At 44.3% G+C, this 21,598-nt stretch overlaps 1 protein-coding gene across 6 annotated transcripts in view; it reads right to left on the reverse strand.

Moving 5' to 3' along the window:
- Window positions 1-5,479: 5,479 nt before the first annotated feature.
- The window catches only part of LOC139629549 (3',5'-cyclic-AMP phosphodiesterase 4B-like), a 51,225-nt gene continuing 35,106 nt past the window's right edge, over window positions 5,480-21,598 (reverse strand). For 4 of the 6 annotated variants that reach the window (XM_071492233.1, XM_071492234.1, XM_071492235.1 and 1 more), the window contains 10 exons: window positions 19,580-19,692; window positions 11,904-11,997; window positions 10,272-10,483; window positions 10,083-10,181; window positions 9,473-9,637; window positions 9,013-9,112; window positions 8,620-8,774; window positions 8,366-8,488; window positions 8,087-8,269; window positions 5,480-7,989 (listed from right to left, as the gene is read on the reverse strand). In XM_071492233.1, coding sequence (XP_071348334.1) covers window positions 7,612-7,989; window positions 8,087-8,269; window positions 8,366-8,488; window positions 8,620-8,774; window positions 9,013-9,112; window positions 9,473-9,637; window positions 10,083-10,181; window positions 10,272-10,483; window positions 11,904-11,997; window positions 19,580-19,692 — 1,622 coding nt within the window. In that variant the 3' untranslated portion in view covers window positions 5,480-7,611. Of the gene's footprint in view, window positions 7,990-8,086; window positions 8,270-8,365; window positions 8,489-8,619; window positions 8,775-9,012; window positions 9,113-9,472; window positions 9,638-10,082; window positions 10,182-10,271; window positions 10,484-11,903; window positions 11,998-19,579; window positions 19,747-20,348; window positions 20,476-21,598 lie in introns of all 6 variants that reach the window. The other 2 variants (XM_071492237.1, XM_071492238.1) reach the window with 2 other exon arrangements.

Below are 21,598 nucleotides of genomic sequence, written 5' to 3' on the forward strand. Positions count from 1 at the left end.
ATTATATTATGTTTACACACACAGTGTTGCAGTCTGTGGGACCCAAAACAATGTGGAGGTTTGTGTCAGTTTCCTTATGTTATACCGACACTGTCAATTTAGAGGTTTGCAGAGAAAGTAGTTCCCTAGACCATCAAGGTCCCCGAAAGCCCTGGATTCTCCTGTAAATACACTTTAATTAACTTTTAAAACCAACCTCTTGCATGAATTTGTGTGCCATCTGTGCTGTCGTCAATAGCTGTGTGTCATGCAGAGAATGAGAGTATTGATAGCACATGCTTGCCTAAGGGCCCCCGTGAGAGCATGACTTCAAAGTAAATAAAGATCTTACATTTGCCCTCACTGATACTACATTTTCCATCCACCTGCTAATAGCACTGCAGAGCACTCTTTCTTAAACAGGCTGATAAAGGTTTCCTCTTTGAACTCTTTCATGTCTGGTTTTTGTTCTGAGCCACTAAAACACTGAAAGAGAGGGAAAGGCAGAGACAGGAAAAGTGGCCCGCTGCTGCCAGGGTTTAATGAGACTGACTGACATGGTAGAGTGGAGGCAAGGCATGGCATCTTTGGTGGCACGCTGATCTGCACGTAGGCCGTCTGCCACACCACCCATCGACATGCTGCGAGACGCACATACGCTATCACTTCATTCTTCTGTTGCACCACATTTCACACGGTAATCCTGTACATTTCCCTCCTCTACATTTATCTGACAGCTTCGGCAGGTTCCCAACCTTCTGTGCTCGTGACTTTCTCACAAAAAGCAGTGTATCATTGGGGGCCCGTGTCATGTGTTAGATATCCATGAGTTGTTTCACAATAGCAGTTCGACTAAAGTGAGATTTCCCCTTTAGACTTCTCACGTGGTTTAATTTGAGTAACTGTTTGAGAACCAGAGAGGTCAAATCATCCAATGTTTCACAAAATACAAAAGATTAGAGTAGTGGCTCATGGGCCACTGTCAAATGAACTCAAGCACCCCTTCATGTCAACCATTTACCCATGGCTTTTAGCCATGGGTAAATATCTCTTTCAACAGTTTATCCATTAATTATCTATTTCAACCATTTATCCATTACGCTTAACTTCTTTGCTTGCTAACTAGTTTTTATGTATTCTATGCATACAATATGTCTTGGTTTTTTTTTAATCCAAATTGTAATTTCTGTTTTTTTAACAAGGTAGTTTAGCTTCAGTCTTTTAATGTACCACCTGGCAACTGCAGGAAAGTAATAATGATTTTAAAGGCAGGACTTGTTATGGAGTATTTTTAGGTTGTTGTTTTGGTACTTCTCCTTCTGGAGGGCATATGCGTATTTTTTCCACCACTGTACATTATACACTACAGGCAGGTTTACAGCACTCAACATGCACACATTCCACACATGCAGACACACGGGCCCACAAACACCAGGCTTACTTACAAAGAACTATCTGACCATGATCACACTTTGCTTCTCAGAGAGCCCAGTCACAACAGCCCCTCTTATCTGCATCCTCCATCAGTTCCACACAAGAGCAACGTGCAGCGAGGCCCACGTTTGAGCAGCCCGATGCCGACAAGGAGGGCAGCGTCTAGGGGTGTAGAGCAGCTGTCTGCCCCGGTCAGGGTGGAGGGGGAAACGCTGTGGCCTTATCGCTACTGTAATACAGTGCAGCTCAGTGGGCACAGAGGAAGCTGGGTCAGTGTTTGCAGACTGTGACGCTCTCAGATCCTTACTGGAATTCACAACAAATCAACAATAGGCCTCTGACTAATCTCATCTCTTGTGTGATGACAAGAAAAATAACAGTTTCAGTATGATTTTTTTTAAAAATGGAAAAAGTTTACTTCGTATCACTGTAGGTGTTGAACACAGGCTCAGCATTTTTCCAGGCAAACATGTGCAGAGAAAGTTTTTATGGAAAGAGTAAAGCTGCTGCATAATAACCTGAGGACTGGAAAATACAGCAACGCGGTGTTACTGTAAAACAACAACCTTATCTGAGAATCATGTCAACAGTGCCACATGTTGTTTAATACCTCAGGTGCGCAGTCAAAGCCCGTATTATTTACTAGATGGCATCAAAAATCATTATACCAGCTGCTGAATCTGCATTTCCTTAAACAGTTTAAGACGTTTTTATGTAGATGGTCATGTTTTGGTGAGAGAGAAAACGTGAAACAGTAAAGATTCAGACCCAGATCTAAGCCCTGGGCCCAGAGCCACATGACCTTTGATAGCATCTCAGGAGTTTACGTTTCACAGCAGCCAGATCGCTTTGTTTATCTCACTCCTATAGACGTGACATATTTGATATTTTCACATTGTGTAGGCCTCACATTTCTTTTCTCTCTTTCTCTCTCAGTTTCTTTTCCCCCACCACAGACTGTGTCGGTGCAGTGAATGAAGAGAATCTCCGCCCACGCTCTCGCTTACTTTGACACACCAGAGAGCTTCAGAGCTGCTTGTCTCCTCCTGACCCCACTTTCTCTCTCTCGCTCTCTCTCTCTCTCGCTCTCTCTCTCTCTCTCTCTCTCTCACTCTCTCTCTGTTTGTCTTTGTGTCAAATAAGGACAATTATTGATCTGGGCAAAATCAAGAGGAGGACATGTGGATTTAACGTGGTTTGGTTTACAGTAGACCTTTATCTCGTGCAGCCCAGACAGAGACGCTGGTTATTTGGTGAGAGAGCCAACAATCTGTGCAGCTGCAAAGGCAGAAAAATCTGACATCCAGCCCGCATGTGAGAGTGTGTGAGAGACTGCTGCGTGGATTTCAGTTAGTTGTGTGTCTATACAGCCATAATCAATATTCACTCTTCTGTCTTTCCCCACAGGTGCAGTGGGTTCTCTCCATCTTCAAGTGTCACATCTGTTCATCTGCTATGTCACACAATTTCCACCGTGTGTGTTTCTGTACGTGTGCAGGCATGCATGTGCCCCGCAAATGTGTCATCTTTGAGCATGCATGTATGATCCCAGCATCCCAGGGGTGGTTTTATTTCATTTTATTTATTTTTGACAAACAAAGATGACAGTGCGCTCTTGTGTGCCGCTGCGTCCCCACAGGGATGTTCCGTTCCATGTCCGAACAATTCCCGGGCTGGCTGCACGCTGGGTAAAGAGCCCTGAGGAAGCGGCACAAATGTCAGGCTGGAGCCACGTCCTTAAATGCATCGCGATTAAATGTGATTTGACACAGACAAGTGCTTTTACACACAGGCTAAAATCCATGTGTACACTTATCTTTAATCACATAAATCCAACACCAGCATAGTCTTTCCAAAGAAGTAATTCGATATCATAAGAAAGATGCATTTATCACACAGAATTTCCATAATATGTTTGTGCTCCACATCTAACTGTGACTAATATTGTTTCCTTTTCAGGTTGATTAATGTTACTCAGAGTTGGTATTAACCACTACATGTACAATCCCCCTTTACATCATGGAAAGGTCAGAAAAACGTATGTCTTATGTTTTGTGTTTGTTGAGACATTTCTCATGTTTTTGCTCCTTCTGTGTATTATGTAACTTCTGCCATACACATTCTGTGTACATGAGGATACTTAAGACAGTTGCATGCAAAGGAAAAACCAAACTGGGAGAAACAAATGCCATATCTATGATGACTGCCGCCACGTTCGATAACTCAATGATTTGTGACATTTTCTGGGAAGGACGCATCCTGTTATTGTCCTAATCCTGCATTTTAGAGTCCATGAAACACAAGACACACACACACACACACACACACACACACACACACAAGGCCTTAGAGGAACTAACTGCCTCATCTGATCGTTTCCAGATTCATCATTTTCTTTAGAGCAGGGCAGAACTGTCTTTTTCAGCTCACTTCCTCACCCATCTGTCTCAGCCACTCTGAGCTGATCTCTGCCATCTACACACACACACGCCTGGACCTCTATTGAATTATCCTGGAATGCCCCATATTAGCCTGTGTTCCTCCCAATGACTGCCCAGTTGACTTCAGTCCTTACTGTCAACCCAACTAAAAACAAACAGCAGCTGGCCAGGAGAAACTCCAGGAAGACATTTGTTTTTATAAAGTGGATATGGAGAGAGCAGGTTTGTTTTGCTGGAAGTGGTTCTCTTCCTCTCTTGCCTTGGCCCCAGGCCGTGGGCCCTTTCAGGGCCTGGCTGGTAGAGTGGAGAAAGGAGGCTGACTGGCTGTCAGCTGGATCCACTGGCAGTGAGCGCCTCCGGCCCAGTCTGAACCCAGGCAGTTCACAGACACTGCTGCCGGGGCTAGGGAAGTCCGCCTTCACCCTGCTGACGTCAGTCACCAACAGACCACAAGACTTGTGTTAGACATTCAAACAAACTCACTGCCCATTGCTATGGTACTGTGGACCACCACCATGGAAAACACTGGTCCCTGTCTGTGCGAGTGTTTACCATAAACAGTTACCTCATTTTGCTGAATCTAAAGGAAGAGGAGGATGGTTCAGGTTTCCTGTTGTCACCCAGACATCAAGAAACTCCAAAGTAAACTGAGTATAATGTCTCACATGTGTGCTTCAAAATTTAACCCGTGATTCATTAACTATATATATCACACATGTAGCACATTTTAGGTTAGTACACCTTACACTGTGTCAGGAACAAAGGACATCTGCATCAGTCTTTCTCAGCAGTGGCCCATGACTACCGCCAGTTCTGTCCTAGCATGTAGTTTTCATAGCTATGTAATGAGTGATTTTCCAAACCACCAGATGAAGGCAACAAACCACCTGGTTCAATTTAAAACAGACAGACAGACAGCGTTCTGTACGTCAGGAGCAGATCCGAGAGCTGAAGGCGGTATTAATATTTATGACTATTTATTACGGTTTATCGACCCGAAAGAGACCCACACGAAATCTACAACCTATCACCACAAAGCTCACCGACCTTCCACAGAATCACAAGCAGTGAAATGTGTAAATGTCTTTACTTATGTCTTCCCTCCTCTGTTTTCTTGCACTTAGTCAGGACCTAAAGTCTGTTACAGTCATCTCTGCCTTCATGCTAATTTTACTCAGCATGCCCTCCTGTTGATCACGTATTCCAGATGCTTATCAGTGGGTCAAGGTGCTCTCGGCTATGGGAGAGTGAATGCCCTAAGGGCCCAGCACATAGCTCCACTATCTCTACCCTTCCTGTTTACATTGCTGCCTGTGTGTCCAGCACCAGTGAACTCATATCAGAGGGATGAGATGTCACTGGTGTCACTGCAGGAAAGTGACTGAAGACTGAATCAAGTTGTTTTTCCTCCTCCTGTCATTTCCACCTGGTTTTTCCGCTCAGAGTTGCAAAACTGGAATCGTGGTGTAAACAAAACCACATCAGTTGCTTTATTGCAATTACAGGATTGTGTTTGTGAATGTGGCTCTGAAGATTGATTTGTGTTGTGTATGGTTGTTTCACTGCAGCCGGACATTCCTGAGTAAAACCGGCAACGATAAATAAAATCTCTCAGACTGCAGCAGTTTGTAATACATGCCCATTTTAATAATCTGATAGAAAACATTTGTTGAGCACAACATACACAATTTTTCACCATATATTGTGAGGAAAACACTGAAAAAATACATTTGAAACAATGTTATATATTTCAGCAAATATTCCCATAGCTGTACAATGACCCGTCACCGTACACAATATACTGCAGTAAATATCCAGCCTTCATAATCCGCCAGGAACAAGAGACATAAACAAAAAGCTTCTTCTGCACCTCATGTGAGGCGTTGTTGCTTCAGACTGTACAAACGTTTCTGGCTGGACTCTCAAACCAAACTTTTCAAATTTGCCAAAACTGAACTGCATAACTTCATGTTATTGTCTCGTAGCAAAATAGCTCGCTGAATACAATAAATCAGAACCACCAGACGAGTTCAGTCAAACTGTGATTTCACACGTGGTAGTGCATATAAATAATAACAAATATACAGTGAATATTATCAATCAATATCAATATTATCATGTACAAGGAAAAGATAATAAATACACTGTTACAAACAGCTGAAGGGTCAGCACTACACAGCTGGGTGCAACTAGCTTGTGCAACTGTGTAACCACTTACATACAGACGCACGCACGCACGCACACACACACACACACTCTCACACACACAGAAGGAGGTATCATGTCATGACACGATATTGACCTCCGCCTTATTCTGAAGGTTGCACCTTACAATGTGGTACCTTTAAGGTAGTGTTGGACAGATCAGCGACCAGCTGCAGAACTGTCGACATATTCAAAGTGCTGCAATAATAACTACAAGATACAATAATCATATCACTGACAGGTGTCTTTATAAATGTGCACGCAGTCTTACAGTCATTCAAAGTTCAAAATGAGTTACGGTGTAAAGCATATTCACGAGGATGGAATGCAGTTAACCACAACAGATGTGTGTGTGTGTGAGTGTGAGCTAATGAAAAGAGGAATTACAAGGTGGAAACAGATTTGTCATAATGGAATATAGCTCAGCATGATACAAGCTTATGGAGTTTTTTATAAGATATTCTTGGTGCAGTTCCACTTTGTAATTAACTTTCAATGGCCTGATCTATTCATTTAGCTACAGGAAAATGTGAGGGATCAATCTGACTTCTGGTTGGATGTTTAGAGTACTATGATTTAGTACTACTACTTTTCAGAGGTGGCAGTGAATTCACCAAAGTGCTTTCTTTACAGAATCTTTGGAGGTTTTTTTTTTTTTTTGGTTGTTTTTGGATTTGAAAATACAAAATGTTTTTCCACTTTCAAGGAATCTGATTGATGGGTTATTTAATTATGTAATGACTTATTGGGAAAAAAAATATTTGGATAAATCAATCAAGTCTGTAAGTTACTGAGGCTTTAAACACTCTTCTTTCTGTATGCCACAAAGTGCAAATTGTGCTGGGAAGTCAACTGATTTTAGAAATACATCCACTGAACGCTTTTGTGAGAACAAGCTCATACTATTGCCGTAACATTAGGAAGACTGTGTGAGACAAAGATGTCCTCTCTGTAGAAAACTTGACACATTTTACAGCTACATGAATGTGTTCAATAAATTATAAAAACACTTACAAAAAAGACACTGCTGTAAAAAAAAAAAAAAAAAAAGAAAAGGCACACAACTTTTTTTCTTTTTTAGACATGTGTTAGAAAAAACTACTTGGTTACACCTAATTGCTGACCAGTAGTTTTGATTGGACACTTTACCTGGTGGCATCCAATCCTGACACAATACAAAGAATCATAATGAACATAAAAAATGTCCTGAAGTGCAAGTTTTGGATTTTTTTACTTGACCCAGTTCACGGATTCATATCGTCCACTTCACCTTTTTGTCTGCGAGGACCAAGATGCAGCTCTGCCTCTGCAGTCCCACAGTGGTCCCTTCTTTAAAGAACAGAGGCTACACTCTTCCAGCTCCCTTCTAGGGCTCAAAAACAAACTGCCACAGGGTTTCAAAGCCTCGTTTGCAGGGCTGCCCCACATTTAGTCAGGCCCTGTTAGCCAGGCTGCTCCAAGGAGCCAGATTGCAGGATTGCTCCACTGCAATAAAACGTATTCAGCCAAAAACAGCAAAACGTGCTGCACTCTAAGAACACCATCAGTTCAGCTATGTTTCCGCTGGGGAGACGTCACGCGTCGCCATTTCTACCCCATCTTCATCAGAGGGATGGTTTTGGAGTGTCACAATGTCACATCCGTCACTTGTCTCCATCATGCCGCTCTCCCTGTCTCCACCCTGACTGTCCTGGTCATCAAGCGTCAGTTCAAACTGAAATTTACTCGCCACAGGCACCCCCTCCAACTCCCCGTGTGGTCCTCCCTCTCCGTCACTGGTGTAGAAGGGAGGGGAGGGGCTTTGGGGGATCATGCTCTGGTACCAGTTCCTGTTGTCCTCAAGTGTGTCAAGGATGTCCTGGGCGTCGGGGTGGACGAGGTCGGCCCACGTCTCCCACAGAGGATGGACGATGTAGTCGATGAAGCCAACCTGGGAACAGAAACAGGGATGATGTCAGTAAGAAGGTAAAAATAATCACAATATTAACTTCCTGTTTTTGGAGCTGGATGTGTGTGTTCTCCTCTACCTGCGTTCTCTCCACTGACGCTGTGTGTTTGTCACACATCGGACTGATCTCCATCCCCCGCTCCCTCTCTCTGTCTCCCTGGTGGAAGAACTCATCCATGATCCTGTCCGTCCACTGCCGGTACAGATCCAGAGGTTTGGTGGGGTTGCTGAGGTCGGCACAGTGAACCATGTTCCGCAGAACCTGCAGGAAAAAAAAATCAACAATTTAAGTTTATTGTATCTCTGCGGTATATACGAGAGTGTGTGTGTACTGTGTGTGAACAGGCATGCCTCGTACCTGCATCCTGTCTGTGTAGTTGTCCAGCAGCAGGACTCCAGAGCTGGTCACCTTCTTGGTTTCCACCATCGTCTTCAGATCAGCCAACAGGCTCATGTGTTTAGACATGTCAGTTGCCAAAACCTAGAAGACAGAAAGAAATTGAGAATGATGTAAGAAAAAACTCAGGAAAGAAGCAATAAAGGAGCCAAGACATCATTTTGAATGCTAAAGGCAGCTCGCCGCCTCCGACAGATATGCAGACATTTCCTCACCATGTCTATGACCATTCTCCGCAGCGTCTGCCTCTGCTTCTTGGAGAGGTTTTGGAAGATGTCGCAATTGTCTTCCTGCAGCAGTTTGAAGCCCACGGCCAGGTGGTGGTTCTCCAGCACTGACTCATCGTTGTACATCAGAGCCAGCTCCGAGTCTGAAGGCAGAGGGGGGAGGGAGAAACGACAGGAAGGGAGAAATTAAATTGAGGTTTTTTAAACTCAGGTCAGGTAACTATGGTAACCATTCAAAGTCCCTAAAAACCCACGTTGTTGCCTTTGGAGACATATCCCATTAAACCATGCAAATATTTCTGCCTGTTATGCCGGTGCAGACTAAATAAATCAGCGCTCTTGACTTTTCGCGACAGACAAGTGGCAGTGAAGAGGACTTACTGGTGTTGATGAGGAACTGGTTGGACACTCCTGGGTGGTCCACGTCGTGAATGGCTGCAGCGAAAATGGCTGCCAGGATCTCGAGGTCAGTGAAGACTGCCTGCGTTTGAAGAGAAGGAGGAAGAATAAACATAAAATGAGCTTTCACACTTAATAAACTGGTTATACAGAGACTGGTCCTTCCATGTGTCATCCTCTGAGGAATGCATTTTCAGGGCCATGCCAGTATTGATGATGGCAATGCCAGTCGCCTCATTAAACCATAGTAAATAACATTTTGATGTTGTCACACGTTTGACCTATTACAGTTAAATGTAATTACTTTTAACTGTGCTTTGTCACTGAAAGTACTGAAATTCTGCATCATCAGATAAAGGAGGAGTGATGAACAGCTGGATGTGTAAAAACTACAACAACAAAGGAACAGACTGTCAACTAAAGCTGTTTTTAAGTGACTTACATCCAGTGCGGGGGTGGACAGGAGGATGTGTGTGGACTGGGCCACGTCGGCGGCGTGCAGGCTGTTGTGGTAGGCCACGTCGGAGTGATAGTGGCCCTCCAGGGTCAGCATGAACGTCACAAAGGTGTCCGTTGGAATCTTGAACGTCCTCATCAGGTCTCGTTCCTGCATGTGACACAGAGGACGAAAATGAGAAAAACAAGGCCTCAGTGATTCTTGAATGATAATGTTACAGCGTGTTGTTTGTCTTTTTAAGCATCTCTTACAGTAGATGTGTTCACCTGCAGACTAATGACCTTAAGATTCAGTTTTTAACCCACAGTCATCAAATTGTGAATCACACACTACAGAAAAGCAAAGCAACATGAAAACACGCCCTCCTGCCAAGATGATGCACAGCTAGGAATCAATTTCAGCTGCTAATGTTCCTCTAGCAGATGCTCCTGCAGTGATACATTACAGAGAACATACTGTACACATCGATGTGGGCTGCATTTCATACCCTCTATAGCTGCGTCTGTATGTATAAATGCTTTCACACTTTTTTTTTTTAAAGCTCTCTCTGACTTAGTGTTGGAGGATGAGGAGGATGAAGAGGCAGAGCACTGACCTGAAAGATGGTGTACATGATACACGTGAGCGGTCGGTTGTGGGTGTGCTCGGCCACTTTGAAGATGTTCAGTCCCCATTTGTTGATGTCTTCCAGGTCCTGTTGGAGAACAGAAAAGACGACTGTGAGTGTCTCAGCAAATCACAAGATGCTCATGTTTTTTTTTTCTCTGCTGTATAATCTGCCTACCTTTGACAGCAGCTCCTCCTGGTCCGTCTTGACCCCAAAACGATTGCCTGTGCTCCCAGAGATGCTGGGCGTGTGGCTGACCTTCCTCACCCCGCTGATCTGAGTCATCATCCCACCCTGCTGCTGCTGCTGCTGCTGCTGCTGGCCCTGCCTCCTCTTCCTCTCCCTGGACTTTGGAACTGGACAGGGAAGCTCCAACTCATTCTGCTTGTCTGGAGAAAATAGAGAAGGAAGACAGAAAAAGAAGAAGGGAAGGAGATAAAAAAAAAAGATTAAACCAATGTTTTTCAGACAAAAGACAAAGACAAACTAAGCTATGGATGTTGGATAAGCACCCAGGCTTGTTTAGCCACTGTACAGAGCAAACAAAGTTAACACAGAGATAGTTGACCTCTCACACCTATGTGATGACATGTTGAAACTACACTGACAGTTATTCAATTAGCAAGCAATGCTTCAGTTAGTCCTCTTTACTAAAAACACATTTCTGTTGCAAACAGCAAAGACAAAAAAGTAACTTTAATACGAAAATATTCCAATACAAAGGTGATGAGACCATTATTATCACATAAAGGCTCTGATGGAGCTGATGTAACCTGCCCATGTTTCAGTGGCCCGTGGATTCTGAGAAACGGAGCCATGTAACAATAACAATCCAGAGAATTGTGGAAAACTGGTTCATATTCAGCTGAAATGTTTAGAGGAGGGACTTATTAATATGCGGGTTTGTTTGCAGCATGTGATTCAAGTCTGTCTGCTGGTTGAGTGTGATTCTCACATGCTGCAGACAGCTGAGACTGTGTGTGTGAGTGCAAGGCTCCCTCGGTCTGTGCATGTGCACCACACACACCGCAGTGAGAAAAAAATATCTCAGCTGCATCCTCCACAAAGCACAGGAAGAAAAGGATCTCTCTCTCTCTGTTTCTCTCTCTGTCTACACCTGACAGGAGTTAGCTGCAATGCAGATGACAACAAAAGTCGCTAAAGCTTCAAAGAAAAGTTCTCGTTGTTTGTCTCTCCTCCCTGAGCAGCTCTGCCGTGCAGAAATCACTTTCACTGCACCACTTCTATTGTTAGGAGAGGTCCAGTTTCTCCACCATGCATCATCCATCGCCTTGTTGGATGGGGAGGTGGAAAAGCTGAGGGGCAGACTGGCTGGCTGTTCTGCAGGGCGAGCGAGCTGGCTGACTGGCTGCGAGTCACGAAAACGCCGCCGGGCTCATAAGAGACAAGGAAACACTGCTGCCCTCCTGATGAATAATGCAGCGTCTATCTGGACCTGATGGCACAGTATGCACACAGACATTCCCCCACTCGCCCACTTACTGCCCTGATCTCTCCAGAGGGAAGTCCCCACACACACACACACACACACATCTCTCTGCAGTCACAGCGAGGGGACTCTGTCTCTCTCCCCCAGACCAGATCAGACTGGTTTGAAAGCAGTGGTGAAGACCAACTATGAGTTTCTCCACCACTTAGCACATGCTCTGAGTAACCTCATCACCTCTGTGTCATTCCTGGAGGATGTTGGTTCATTTGAGTCTCACATTGAAATGATGCAGATATTTCATTTTGTGACAGTCTGTGTGCGTGTGTGTTTTTGTTTTCTGTGTGTGAGTGTGTGCTCACCTAGGAATGTGTTGGAGATGTACTCTGACACTTGGTTGCCTGAGCGACTCATCTCAGACAGGTGGCTTAGCTCCCGGTTCAGCATCCTCTTGAACTGGAGGCAGAGATAAAAAACAAAACAAAACACATAAGGTTAAATAATCTATTCAAGCAAATAAATACTCAATAAATCTTTTTACTGCTGTTTCCAAGCAAACGGATGAAGCATTTCCTGTTATTTTCCAGTGGAATTTGTCCCATGAGAACATGGCCTCTGTTTTTTATGTGCCATATAAGGTCTGTGTTTATGTTTTCTTGGTCCTGGTTTGAGTTAGTCACTAAGACCCTTGACTGCTTAGCATTTCAACAAACAAAATACTGCAATGCATAATATACAAAAAGGTAATGTTTATGCACAATTTTCCAGGGGAACAAAAGGCGCCCGATTTTCGTCAGTGCACGCAACCACTGCGCTAATCGAACACATCCAAGAGTGTAATTAAAACACAATCAAATCAGTGTGGGTAGTCTGAGACATTTCATCAGGCTGCAATGAAAAGGCATGAACACACACACACACACACACACACACACACACACACACACATACACACACAAGCACTAACAAACACAGAGTCCAATCTATGGCGAATCTCCTCTGGGACACACCTTGATGTATCCCCAGGACACAGAGAACAGGTAGTTGGCCTCAGGCATGGTGCTGAGCTGTGCTGAGCCCCTGGTGCTCCCCAGCAGAAGCCCTGTATGCTCCTCTCTGAGTGGACCCCCAAGGCTGAGCTCAGCCCTACTGCCTGAAGCTCAAGGCGCCACCAAATCACCGCCGTTCCAACGGTCGACTATGGTAAAAACGCCCCAGCTGCACTCTCTGGAGAGGGGCTGTGGTGGACCCCTACATCTCTAGCCAAATGCGCCTCCTCATAGCGTTGCTCACTGTTTTCCAGGACTGCAAGCCACTGGTGAGACTGATGGAATCCCCCTGGATGCAATCAGTTTCCTTCCCTTTTCTCTTGCTCTCGCTGCCTCCGTCCGTCTCTCTAAACCTCTGTCTCCTCTTGCCACCATCCAAATGTTATCATCCAGTGACGCGCAGGGAGTTGGGGGGGGGGGGTCCAGCCTTCCCAAGCCCAAATTGAGCAGGGAAGGAAGGAATGCCAGGCTCTAAGGCAGAGGGAGAAAAGGAAAGGAAAGACGGAGAAAGGCGGAGAGGAGGAGGCTGAGGGGGGGGGGGGGGGGGTACACTGTAGCTGTAAGTGTCCCCTGTGGCAGACAGGCTGGTGGAGCCTCTCTCTCTCTCTCTCTCTCTCTCTCTCTCTCTCTCTCATTGCCTCCCGCCCCTGCTAAACACTGAGCCATGCACAGCACTGCAGAAAACGGGAGTTTGGAGAATCCCCCCCCCCACACTCTCTTTCTAGCTATTTCTCTCTTTCTCCCTCACTCCTGTGCTCTCTGCAAAACCCCTCCCACCATCTCTTTCACCCCCCCCCCTCTGTCTCCCTCCTGTCTTGATTTGCTCCCCCTGCTCAGTAATGCAGAACAGATCCAATGCATACTGCGCAATCTGAGGCTTCAAAGCACCAGAGTGTTTATCACATGGGTGAGGAGACGCTGGATATTCATTTACCAGACTGGGTTTGAGTCTCTTTTATGTACATTGTAAGAGTGGAACCATAAGCTGCTGCTCACTCCTTATCACCATGTTGTACTGTATTGTTCTCAGTACCAGCTGTAGTGCACAATAATACCCCCAGACGGTTTCCTGTTTCACTGCAGCAGTTTTCTGTATTTAAGACACAAATAGAGACAAGCCGATGAGAGAGTGTTCAGTCTGCAGCCCACCAGTGTACCACCAATTGCACGACAACCTGAACGCCATGGCAACAGAGTCACGTGGCCCCCTCCGTCGTTCTCACAGTGGTCCCTACTCCAAACACATCGCATCACATCACACACATACACACAAAGGCATGTACAACCACACACACGTTCAATACACCATCTACAGCAGAGATGCTCGGGACAAACCCAGCCAGGCTGGATGCTGCAGAAACCCACAAGGAAAGACTCTTTCTTTCTTACAGACCACAGATTCCAATCAGTGGTGCAAAATGGCTTTTCTTATCAATAAAGATAAACACTAATGGGAAACCACATCAAACTCTTTATGATGAATACAATGGAATAATGGTGCAATCAACTCTATGTCCTGAAAAAGTGATTGTGCTTTCCTGGTTCTATAATGTGTTCAAACATTTTGAGAGAATAAATCAACCAAGGTTCTGCCTTTTGCCAGGGCTTTTATTATTTCTTACAATGGGGTCTTTTCTTTTCACACTGGACCAGACTCTCTCTGGTCTCAACAGCTGTCTAATAGCTGTCAAGCAGACAGCTAACATCTACTTGACTGTGAAACTTGAATACCACTTTCAAAGCGTTGGCTCCACAAAAAACCCAGACTGCCAGAGGCAGTCCATAAAAATCAAAGAGAGCTCGTAAGAACAAAAATTTGAGTTTGGAATCAGACGGCTTTATTCCATTCAAAGGGAACTTGTAATTGATTCTTTAAAGCAGCGGAACAGTGTGGATTTTTGTGACCTCTAGGAAATGAATCAGGCACAAAGCCACATGTCAGTCACCCATGGTCATGTAGTTCAGCTCAGACTCACAGCATACGCTCACGGCATGGTGACAAGTAGATGACTGTGCTCAGGAGAATAGATTACTCAAGGCATGGTATTAACTCATACATCCTTTTGCGTTAGCAGGGAGCGCATACATTCAGAACAAACCCTCAACTTATGAAATCAAGAGAAGTGACGTAAACTCTACCAAAAAACAAACAAAAAAAAAACCAAAAACTTGTGGTCAGTTTGCAGAAGTTGATGAGCCGATGCCTCATCAAGTTTGAATATTCAAAATAGATGCTTCCTGAAGCCATTGTCTCGGAAAATGTAAAAGTAAAGGATATGCTATGGTGTAAGTTGAAACACTACTAACACCTAAACTCATCAAAATTAACACAAACAATTTTTTAAAGAATATTTAAGCCACACTGCCATCTTTGTCCTGCTGACATGAATCCTAAAAGATCCACACCAAAACAAGATTCTCAACATAATCCGTAAAGAAAGAAACTAAATTCAATTTTTAATAATTTTTTCCAAGGTGATTAATTAACTTAGATTAAAATCAATTTATATATTCTTGGATAAATCACACTCTCCATATGGCAAACCACACTCACAGCACAGAGTAAGCAGCTCCAAAACTAACTTACCTTTTTCCAACTCGTAAACATCCCAAAGTTTTTCTTCTGTTTTTCAGAACAACATAGTCCCATTGTTACTTAAAAAAACCCAAAACACTACACAAAAGAAATCCCGTAAAGTTAGACGAGCAATAACTCTGTTCAGTGCGTCTGAGACTCTGCCTGCTTCCTCTCTCTATTCTCTTTTCTGAAGTGGCACTGGGCAGGAAACATATAGTGATAAAGCTGACTTGACTGACTGGCCTACACAGTCTAACGAGAGATCGATGGCTCCTCCCCCCAGCACAGGCCCGAGCATGTAGTCCCACCTACTTCCCTTTTACTTGATAAAGTAATTCACTGAGGTCATTTACTGGTAGACATCCCGCTTCCTAACACGGCCTCAGGCACCAAACAACTAACATACCTGAGCTCATCACTGAAAAGTCCCAGAAAACAAGTTGAGCAGACTGCAATGGTGATGTATTGTGGCAGAAAATCACATAAAACATGCATGTATTCCTTTGGGACAAGTCTTTAAAAGTTGGCTGAGTTCACACAGCACACTTTGACCTTGAATTAAACAGCAGAAACAGAGAGCCCGATTGCGCAGGAACAGCTTGACATCATATTGCAATACCACTGCTGTGCAATCTGACAAAAGCCCAGGCTGAGCTAATGCTGCCTCTGTCCCATGTGTGGCTGTTTACAGTGTCAACACACAGCGGATTAGGCCCAGAGAGTTTTCACACTTTAGTAACATTAGAAAGACACATTTCCTAGAAGGTGCTGATCAAAAGTAGCTATGAATGGGGGTTACTGTGAAAACAGGTTTCATATTTAACTTCCTCATTATGCTTTATTTTCCATGACAACAGCAGATTACAGAGGTTAAACTTTTTTAATTACAATTAGGCACCATAATCACTACTGTAGCTTGTCTGATCTCCTCACCACCCTTTCAGTCAAAAGGAATCACAACACTATAATTTAATGTCCATTACCCCTGCTACAGCTACAGACCCACCGCTACATCTGTTTCAATAATTTTGTCATTTTTTCCCCACTGAAGACGGCGGCGCTTCAAAGTTGAAGTGACCACACGTGAGTTAAAGTTTCCTACCCACTCGCGCTCTGCTCGGGGGCTTGCTCGCACGCTAACCCGCAAAGCGCAGAACTCCCCTAACTGGATTCAGATGGCAGTGTTTGTCCAAGGCCGTCACCAGCATCAGCATGGAAGTGTGGCGAGGCTAATGATAGTGAGGGGCAGGGAAGCAGCTCCCTGCTCTGAGGTCACAGCAACCAGGCTGGCGGTCAGCAGGGTGTGTGGTCCCGTAGCCCCGGATACACCTGTGCCCTTGGACACTGTAAGGGGAGACACCCTGGGTTTGATCGTGGGTTCAATTACATCCTCTCTGGTTCTGAAAAGAATTGGGCTCTTTGTCAGGCATCATGACATATGAATGCTGGAAAAGGAGCAAAAGTCTGCAGATGCTGCATTAATGCTGCAATAATATAAAACACCAAATGTGTAATAAAAACGTGACTGTATTGATAAATGACTTCTTTCCGTCTCGGTAGAATTGCACAACAACCCAGCCCACTTACAAGTCTGAACTGTAACATGATAAACTGCTGACCTCTGCTCTTTCAAAAGCTTGATTGGTCAACAATACTTAGTGGGGGTATTGGTTCATATTGAGACTCTGAGTCACGGTGAATAATGTGCCCTGCCATCCTGACCGGGCGGCTGTGCTGTGCTGCGCCTGCAGGGCCTTGTGCTCATTGTCTTGAAAGTCCCAGTGACGTGGATATCTGTAAAGACTCAACCTGGCTGCCTGGTCAAAGCACAGCTATTGTTGTCTGGTAAGAGGAGCGGGGGGCACTGGGAGAGGGCCACGGGAAAGAGGCAGGAAACTGGTGTCACGGTCATAGTCACCCGTCACGGTATGACAGCACCCCTCCCCATCCCAATCCGTGCTCCTCAGACCACAGTATAGAAGACAGGCGGAAATGGACAACGCCACCCTGGGTGTTTAGAATCTGACGCCGCCACACAGTCTCCACTGTCTGCTTGGGGCTTGAGTAATACTGCACAGTGTATAGTAGTTTGATTGAGCTCTACACAAATGAAATACGCACCAAGAAACATTTATGTGCATCAAAGCAAAAGGAAGTAATTAGTTCTAAATAGCCCCTTTGTGTAGTCTTGCAGTACCACAATGTGTTTATTTAGCTTCACTTAAAACAAATAAGAAAGCTGACTTTTTAAAATTTAAGATAACAAGTTGCATTTATCCAGTGCGTCATGCCAATTGATGAGAATGGATCCTTTATCTTTTTTAGCTAAGCTAGCAGGGTCTTCTGGGTTTGGCAATGTCTTTTGATTTTCATGATGCCTGGAGGATGAGTTCCTGTGACTTTGGCGATCCTCCAACTTTTCCTCCAGTGCCACCATGAGTTTGACATTTCTGTTTTTAGAGACATTATTAAGTATTGGATGGATTGCCAAGAAAGTAGATTTCAAAACAAAGAAGTCACCTAAGTTAAATTGGAACAACCATCGCTAAAAAGAGGAGGAGGTCTACGACACAACTCATCAACCACTTGCAGTGCAGTCGTGAGTTCCTTCCTTTGGCAGCTTAACACCTATCTACTCCATGACTCGTGACCCTGAGGACTCACATGACGGCCGGGTGGGTCACCGATTTACATGTGACCTCAATGACTCTCAAGGTGTTAATGACCCCACGAGAAGTTAAATAACTTGAAGTCCCCACCAGTCAGTCATATAGCACTTAGAAAGGAACTACCGCTACATCTGGGGGAGCATTTGTGTTGGCATTTCTAGTTGCTAGTACATGCTAGTAGGTAAAATTAATATGGGAACATTTATTGTTTCGACTGAACAAACTGCATTATTATCTGTGTTTGCAAGTTTCCTGACAAAAATAGAAATGTTTGGTCGACACAACTTGAAAAATATCAGCTATTGTTGTAGCACTGCCTCTTTGTTTAAAAGCAGATGTGACTTTCCTTGCTCCACAGCTGGTGGAAGAATATCAATATAAAAAGAGAATAAATTGTTGATTGGCAGCCTCTGTAACACAGAGTGCAATAAGGATACAGCAAATGTCATGAGAAAGACATGAAGATACAGTTGAAAAACAGTGGGGTATACCTTCAAAGCTAGTCTGAACTCTACTCAAATGTGAGCGAGGGCAAACTGATGTCTGTCAGTTGAATGTGACCTTTTAAAATGACGTCAGTTGAGAAAATGTGCCCATTTCCCACTGAGCTCACAGACACAACATCCGAACCACACTGAATAAATGCATAATAACTGTGTGCAGTTTAAATCACACTGTAAATACTGTAAGTATCACAGTCTGTTGTATAACATACCATGTGTCACAGGTAGTTTGAATAATGGCATTGAAGCAGAACAACGTTTTCTGTGGAACACAGGCAATGATATGCCTACTATGCTATTCAAAGATAAGAGGAACTAGTAGGCATGTATGCAAAACAAACCCTGCTCATTTTTTTATTTTTTTTTTTTACACGAGATCCATGAAATGATGATGCCAGCTCATACACTACCACAGAACAGCTGTTACTTTGCAAGTGCGTCAGTGTGGCAAAAAGCAATTTACATTTTGCATACCCTGTGCAAATGGACCGCCACACTGCAACAAAAACCTATTGTACAGCTGTGAACAAGTCAGTCAGGTCATCATCACAAGCTCAGTCTCAATTATCATGCCCTCAGCATACTATAGAATATGTACTGTAATAATATTTTTGTAATATTGAACAGCTATTAGATATATCTAGAATGAACCTATGACATTATCATTTCTGATCTGAATTTTTGTTAGAGATATGACACTGTATAATGCCAGTGTACTTCCTGGGAGATCTTATGGTGATCATTGGTGCACTGGGTATAAAAGGAACTGACACAGTGAAATGTATGTTAAGAGTTTAAGCTGCACTGACAGAATGACTGTTATAATTCTGTCTAATACAGTGCTGTTTATGTGTCAATAGCAGGTTTTTAATCCTCAAGTGGAAAACAATATTAAACTTCCTGTTTTCGGAGAGTTCTAATTTTGGAGAAGATTTACCCGAGTTCCCCTCATGACCCCCATCAGCTAATTGTTGTTGTAAAATACGAATAAAAAATATCAAAATATGAAGGTGTTCTATTTGAAGATGAGAAATGTATCTTGCACAGGAAGACGCTCAAATGAAGATCTTCATCAACAGCTGCAGTTTCACTTGCAAAACTCACATCCATCAGAGAACAGATTTTTAATGTTACAAAAAAAGAAAAATCACATTTCTGGATATATGGATGCAAAAACATTCCAGCAAATGCATTGTTTGCATATATACATATATAAATATATAGGCTGAATTGTCCTACCTTGTTGGAGGCCATATCACTGACAGAGCGGTAGGTCTGGATGGTCTCCAACTGGTCCAGACACCAGTCCAGCTCCTCCATGGTCTCCATAGCCAGCTTCTGGTAGGACTCATCTGCCAACAGACACATGGACACGTAATCAGGCCCAAGAGGATCCATGTCCATAGCTGAGCCCCCCGACACCATGCACGCAGGTCCAAGGGTCCCAGAGTGGCTTGATCGTACAGAGGACTGGCCCGCAGGACATCCGGGAGACGCAGAGGAAGAGGGGGAGGTGTGTACACAAAGCTCCTTCATCTTGTTATGCTCCAGCACCTCTGAAAGTTCAGGGATGTCGTACTTTCAGACAAACTGAGGCTAGAGTTACTGTTTGCTGACTCTCCCTCTCTGTAGGCTCTTTCTCTCTGTATCCCCTCATTCCCTCACTCTCATGCGCTCTGCAAACCCCCTCCCACTCTGTCTGGTTCCCCCACCTCTCTCGTTCACTTATCCCCCCTTCTTAGTACCACTCTACTGAGCCAGTGGCTTGCAAACTAGGCGGTCTGCTGCCTCCTGCTGTTGATGTGTCTGTGACCCCCCCCGCCCACCCCAATTTAAACACATACAAACTGTGTGTACATAGAGGTACAGTACACAACCCCAATGCCTGAGGGGAGGCTTTTGGTGAAAGAGACCCATCTGACTTTGCTTTTCTATATATTTTCACACAAACAAATGCATGTCAGACAAAAAACTGCTTCAGCTTATTTAATGCACTTTGTCAACTCACTCCACTCCCGATGACTTCCTTTCTGAAACATGCAGACCACTTCAAGGCTGTACTCTGCTGAACTGCAGCAGCAGCTCACACCACACCACCATGCTTCACAAACTGGCTCTCTCCTCTCTGAACCTCTCTGAGGGAGAAAAAAAAAAATTATATCAAACACCAAGCTCTGTGTTTGCACAAGCAACACGAGAGGCAAACTTTGACTCCCTGAATTGGGGGAAGGCCAGGCCAGGGTCTCGCTGTGTGCCAAAGAAACCAAAGCACTTCCTCTTTGGCCCTGAACTCACACAAAACATGGAGCGGAATTACTGAATGGCGGAGTGACTGCTGAGGACAATCATAGCTGTCATACGATGAAATAGCTCTGTCGTTAGCAGCTATGACTCACATGTGGTAGGCGTACAAGTTTTAAGGGGAAAAAAGTGGTTTATAAGAAATGCACTGAGATGATAAAACAGGAAACAAATTAAGAAGAATCATAATCTGATATGCCAGGGAGAATGTTGATTCAACAAATTTCTGCCCAGAGGGAGCAAACACTCAGTGCATCTGGATCTCCCCGTCTTCCTTTTTCAACGGAAAAGACTGATCTCTACTTCATAGGGCTTCACACATGGAAGAAATTTACCCCATATGCTTAGCACAACAGGACAGCCAGCGTGCTGCTCCCCAATTTACGTCAATATAGTGGATCAAAGCACTTCAAAGCACAGCGATGGCGTACAGACTCTGAACCACCAGCGTTTAACAAAGAACTTCAATGAAATCTCAAACGATGTATGTGCAGTTCAGGAAACCTCCCACAATTGAAAAGGTATCAGAACAACATGATGAGGGCGACTCTTCTGAATCACAAAGGAGAGTCAGATCTCGGCCGTTAAGGTTTGACTGCGGTTTTTAGAAATCATGCCACTGGCTCCTCAGATTACAAGAGGAAGACTGCTAGCATTAGCTACATTCCCCAGGTCAGACCAGTTTTCCTTTACTTCAATCCAGGTTGGAGAATTGAAAGAACCCTTGGCTACAGAATACCACTGGACGCCAAGCTTCGTGGTCCAAACTATTCACAGGAACCACTGGCATCCGAGCCATGTAAAAATCAGTGACATGGAGCAGAAAGTACAACATCAAAGCAGCTCATACACAAGGTGGTGAGCTGTTGAAACTGGGTATATATCCATGTGCGGCCGTCATGAGCCATAGGGGCAGTTAATGTTGCCAAGAAGGTGCGACCACATCCTGCCCCCGTT

Source organism: Trachinotus anak, unplaced genomic scaffold (genome assembly GCF_046630095.1).
Source record: "Trachinotus anak isolate AG129_WGS33_773 ecotype Australia unplaced genomic scaffold, CSIRO_AGI_Tana_v1 ptg000012l, whole genome shotgun sequence".
NCBI classification, from domain to species: domain Eukaryota; kingdom Metazoa; phylum Chordata; class Actinopteri; order Carangiformes; family Carangidae; genus Trachinotus; species Trachinotus anak.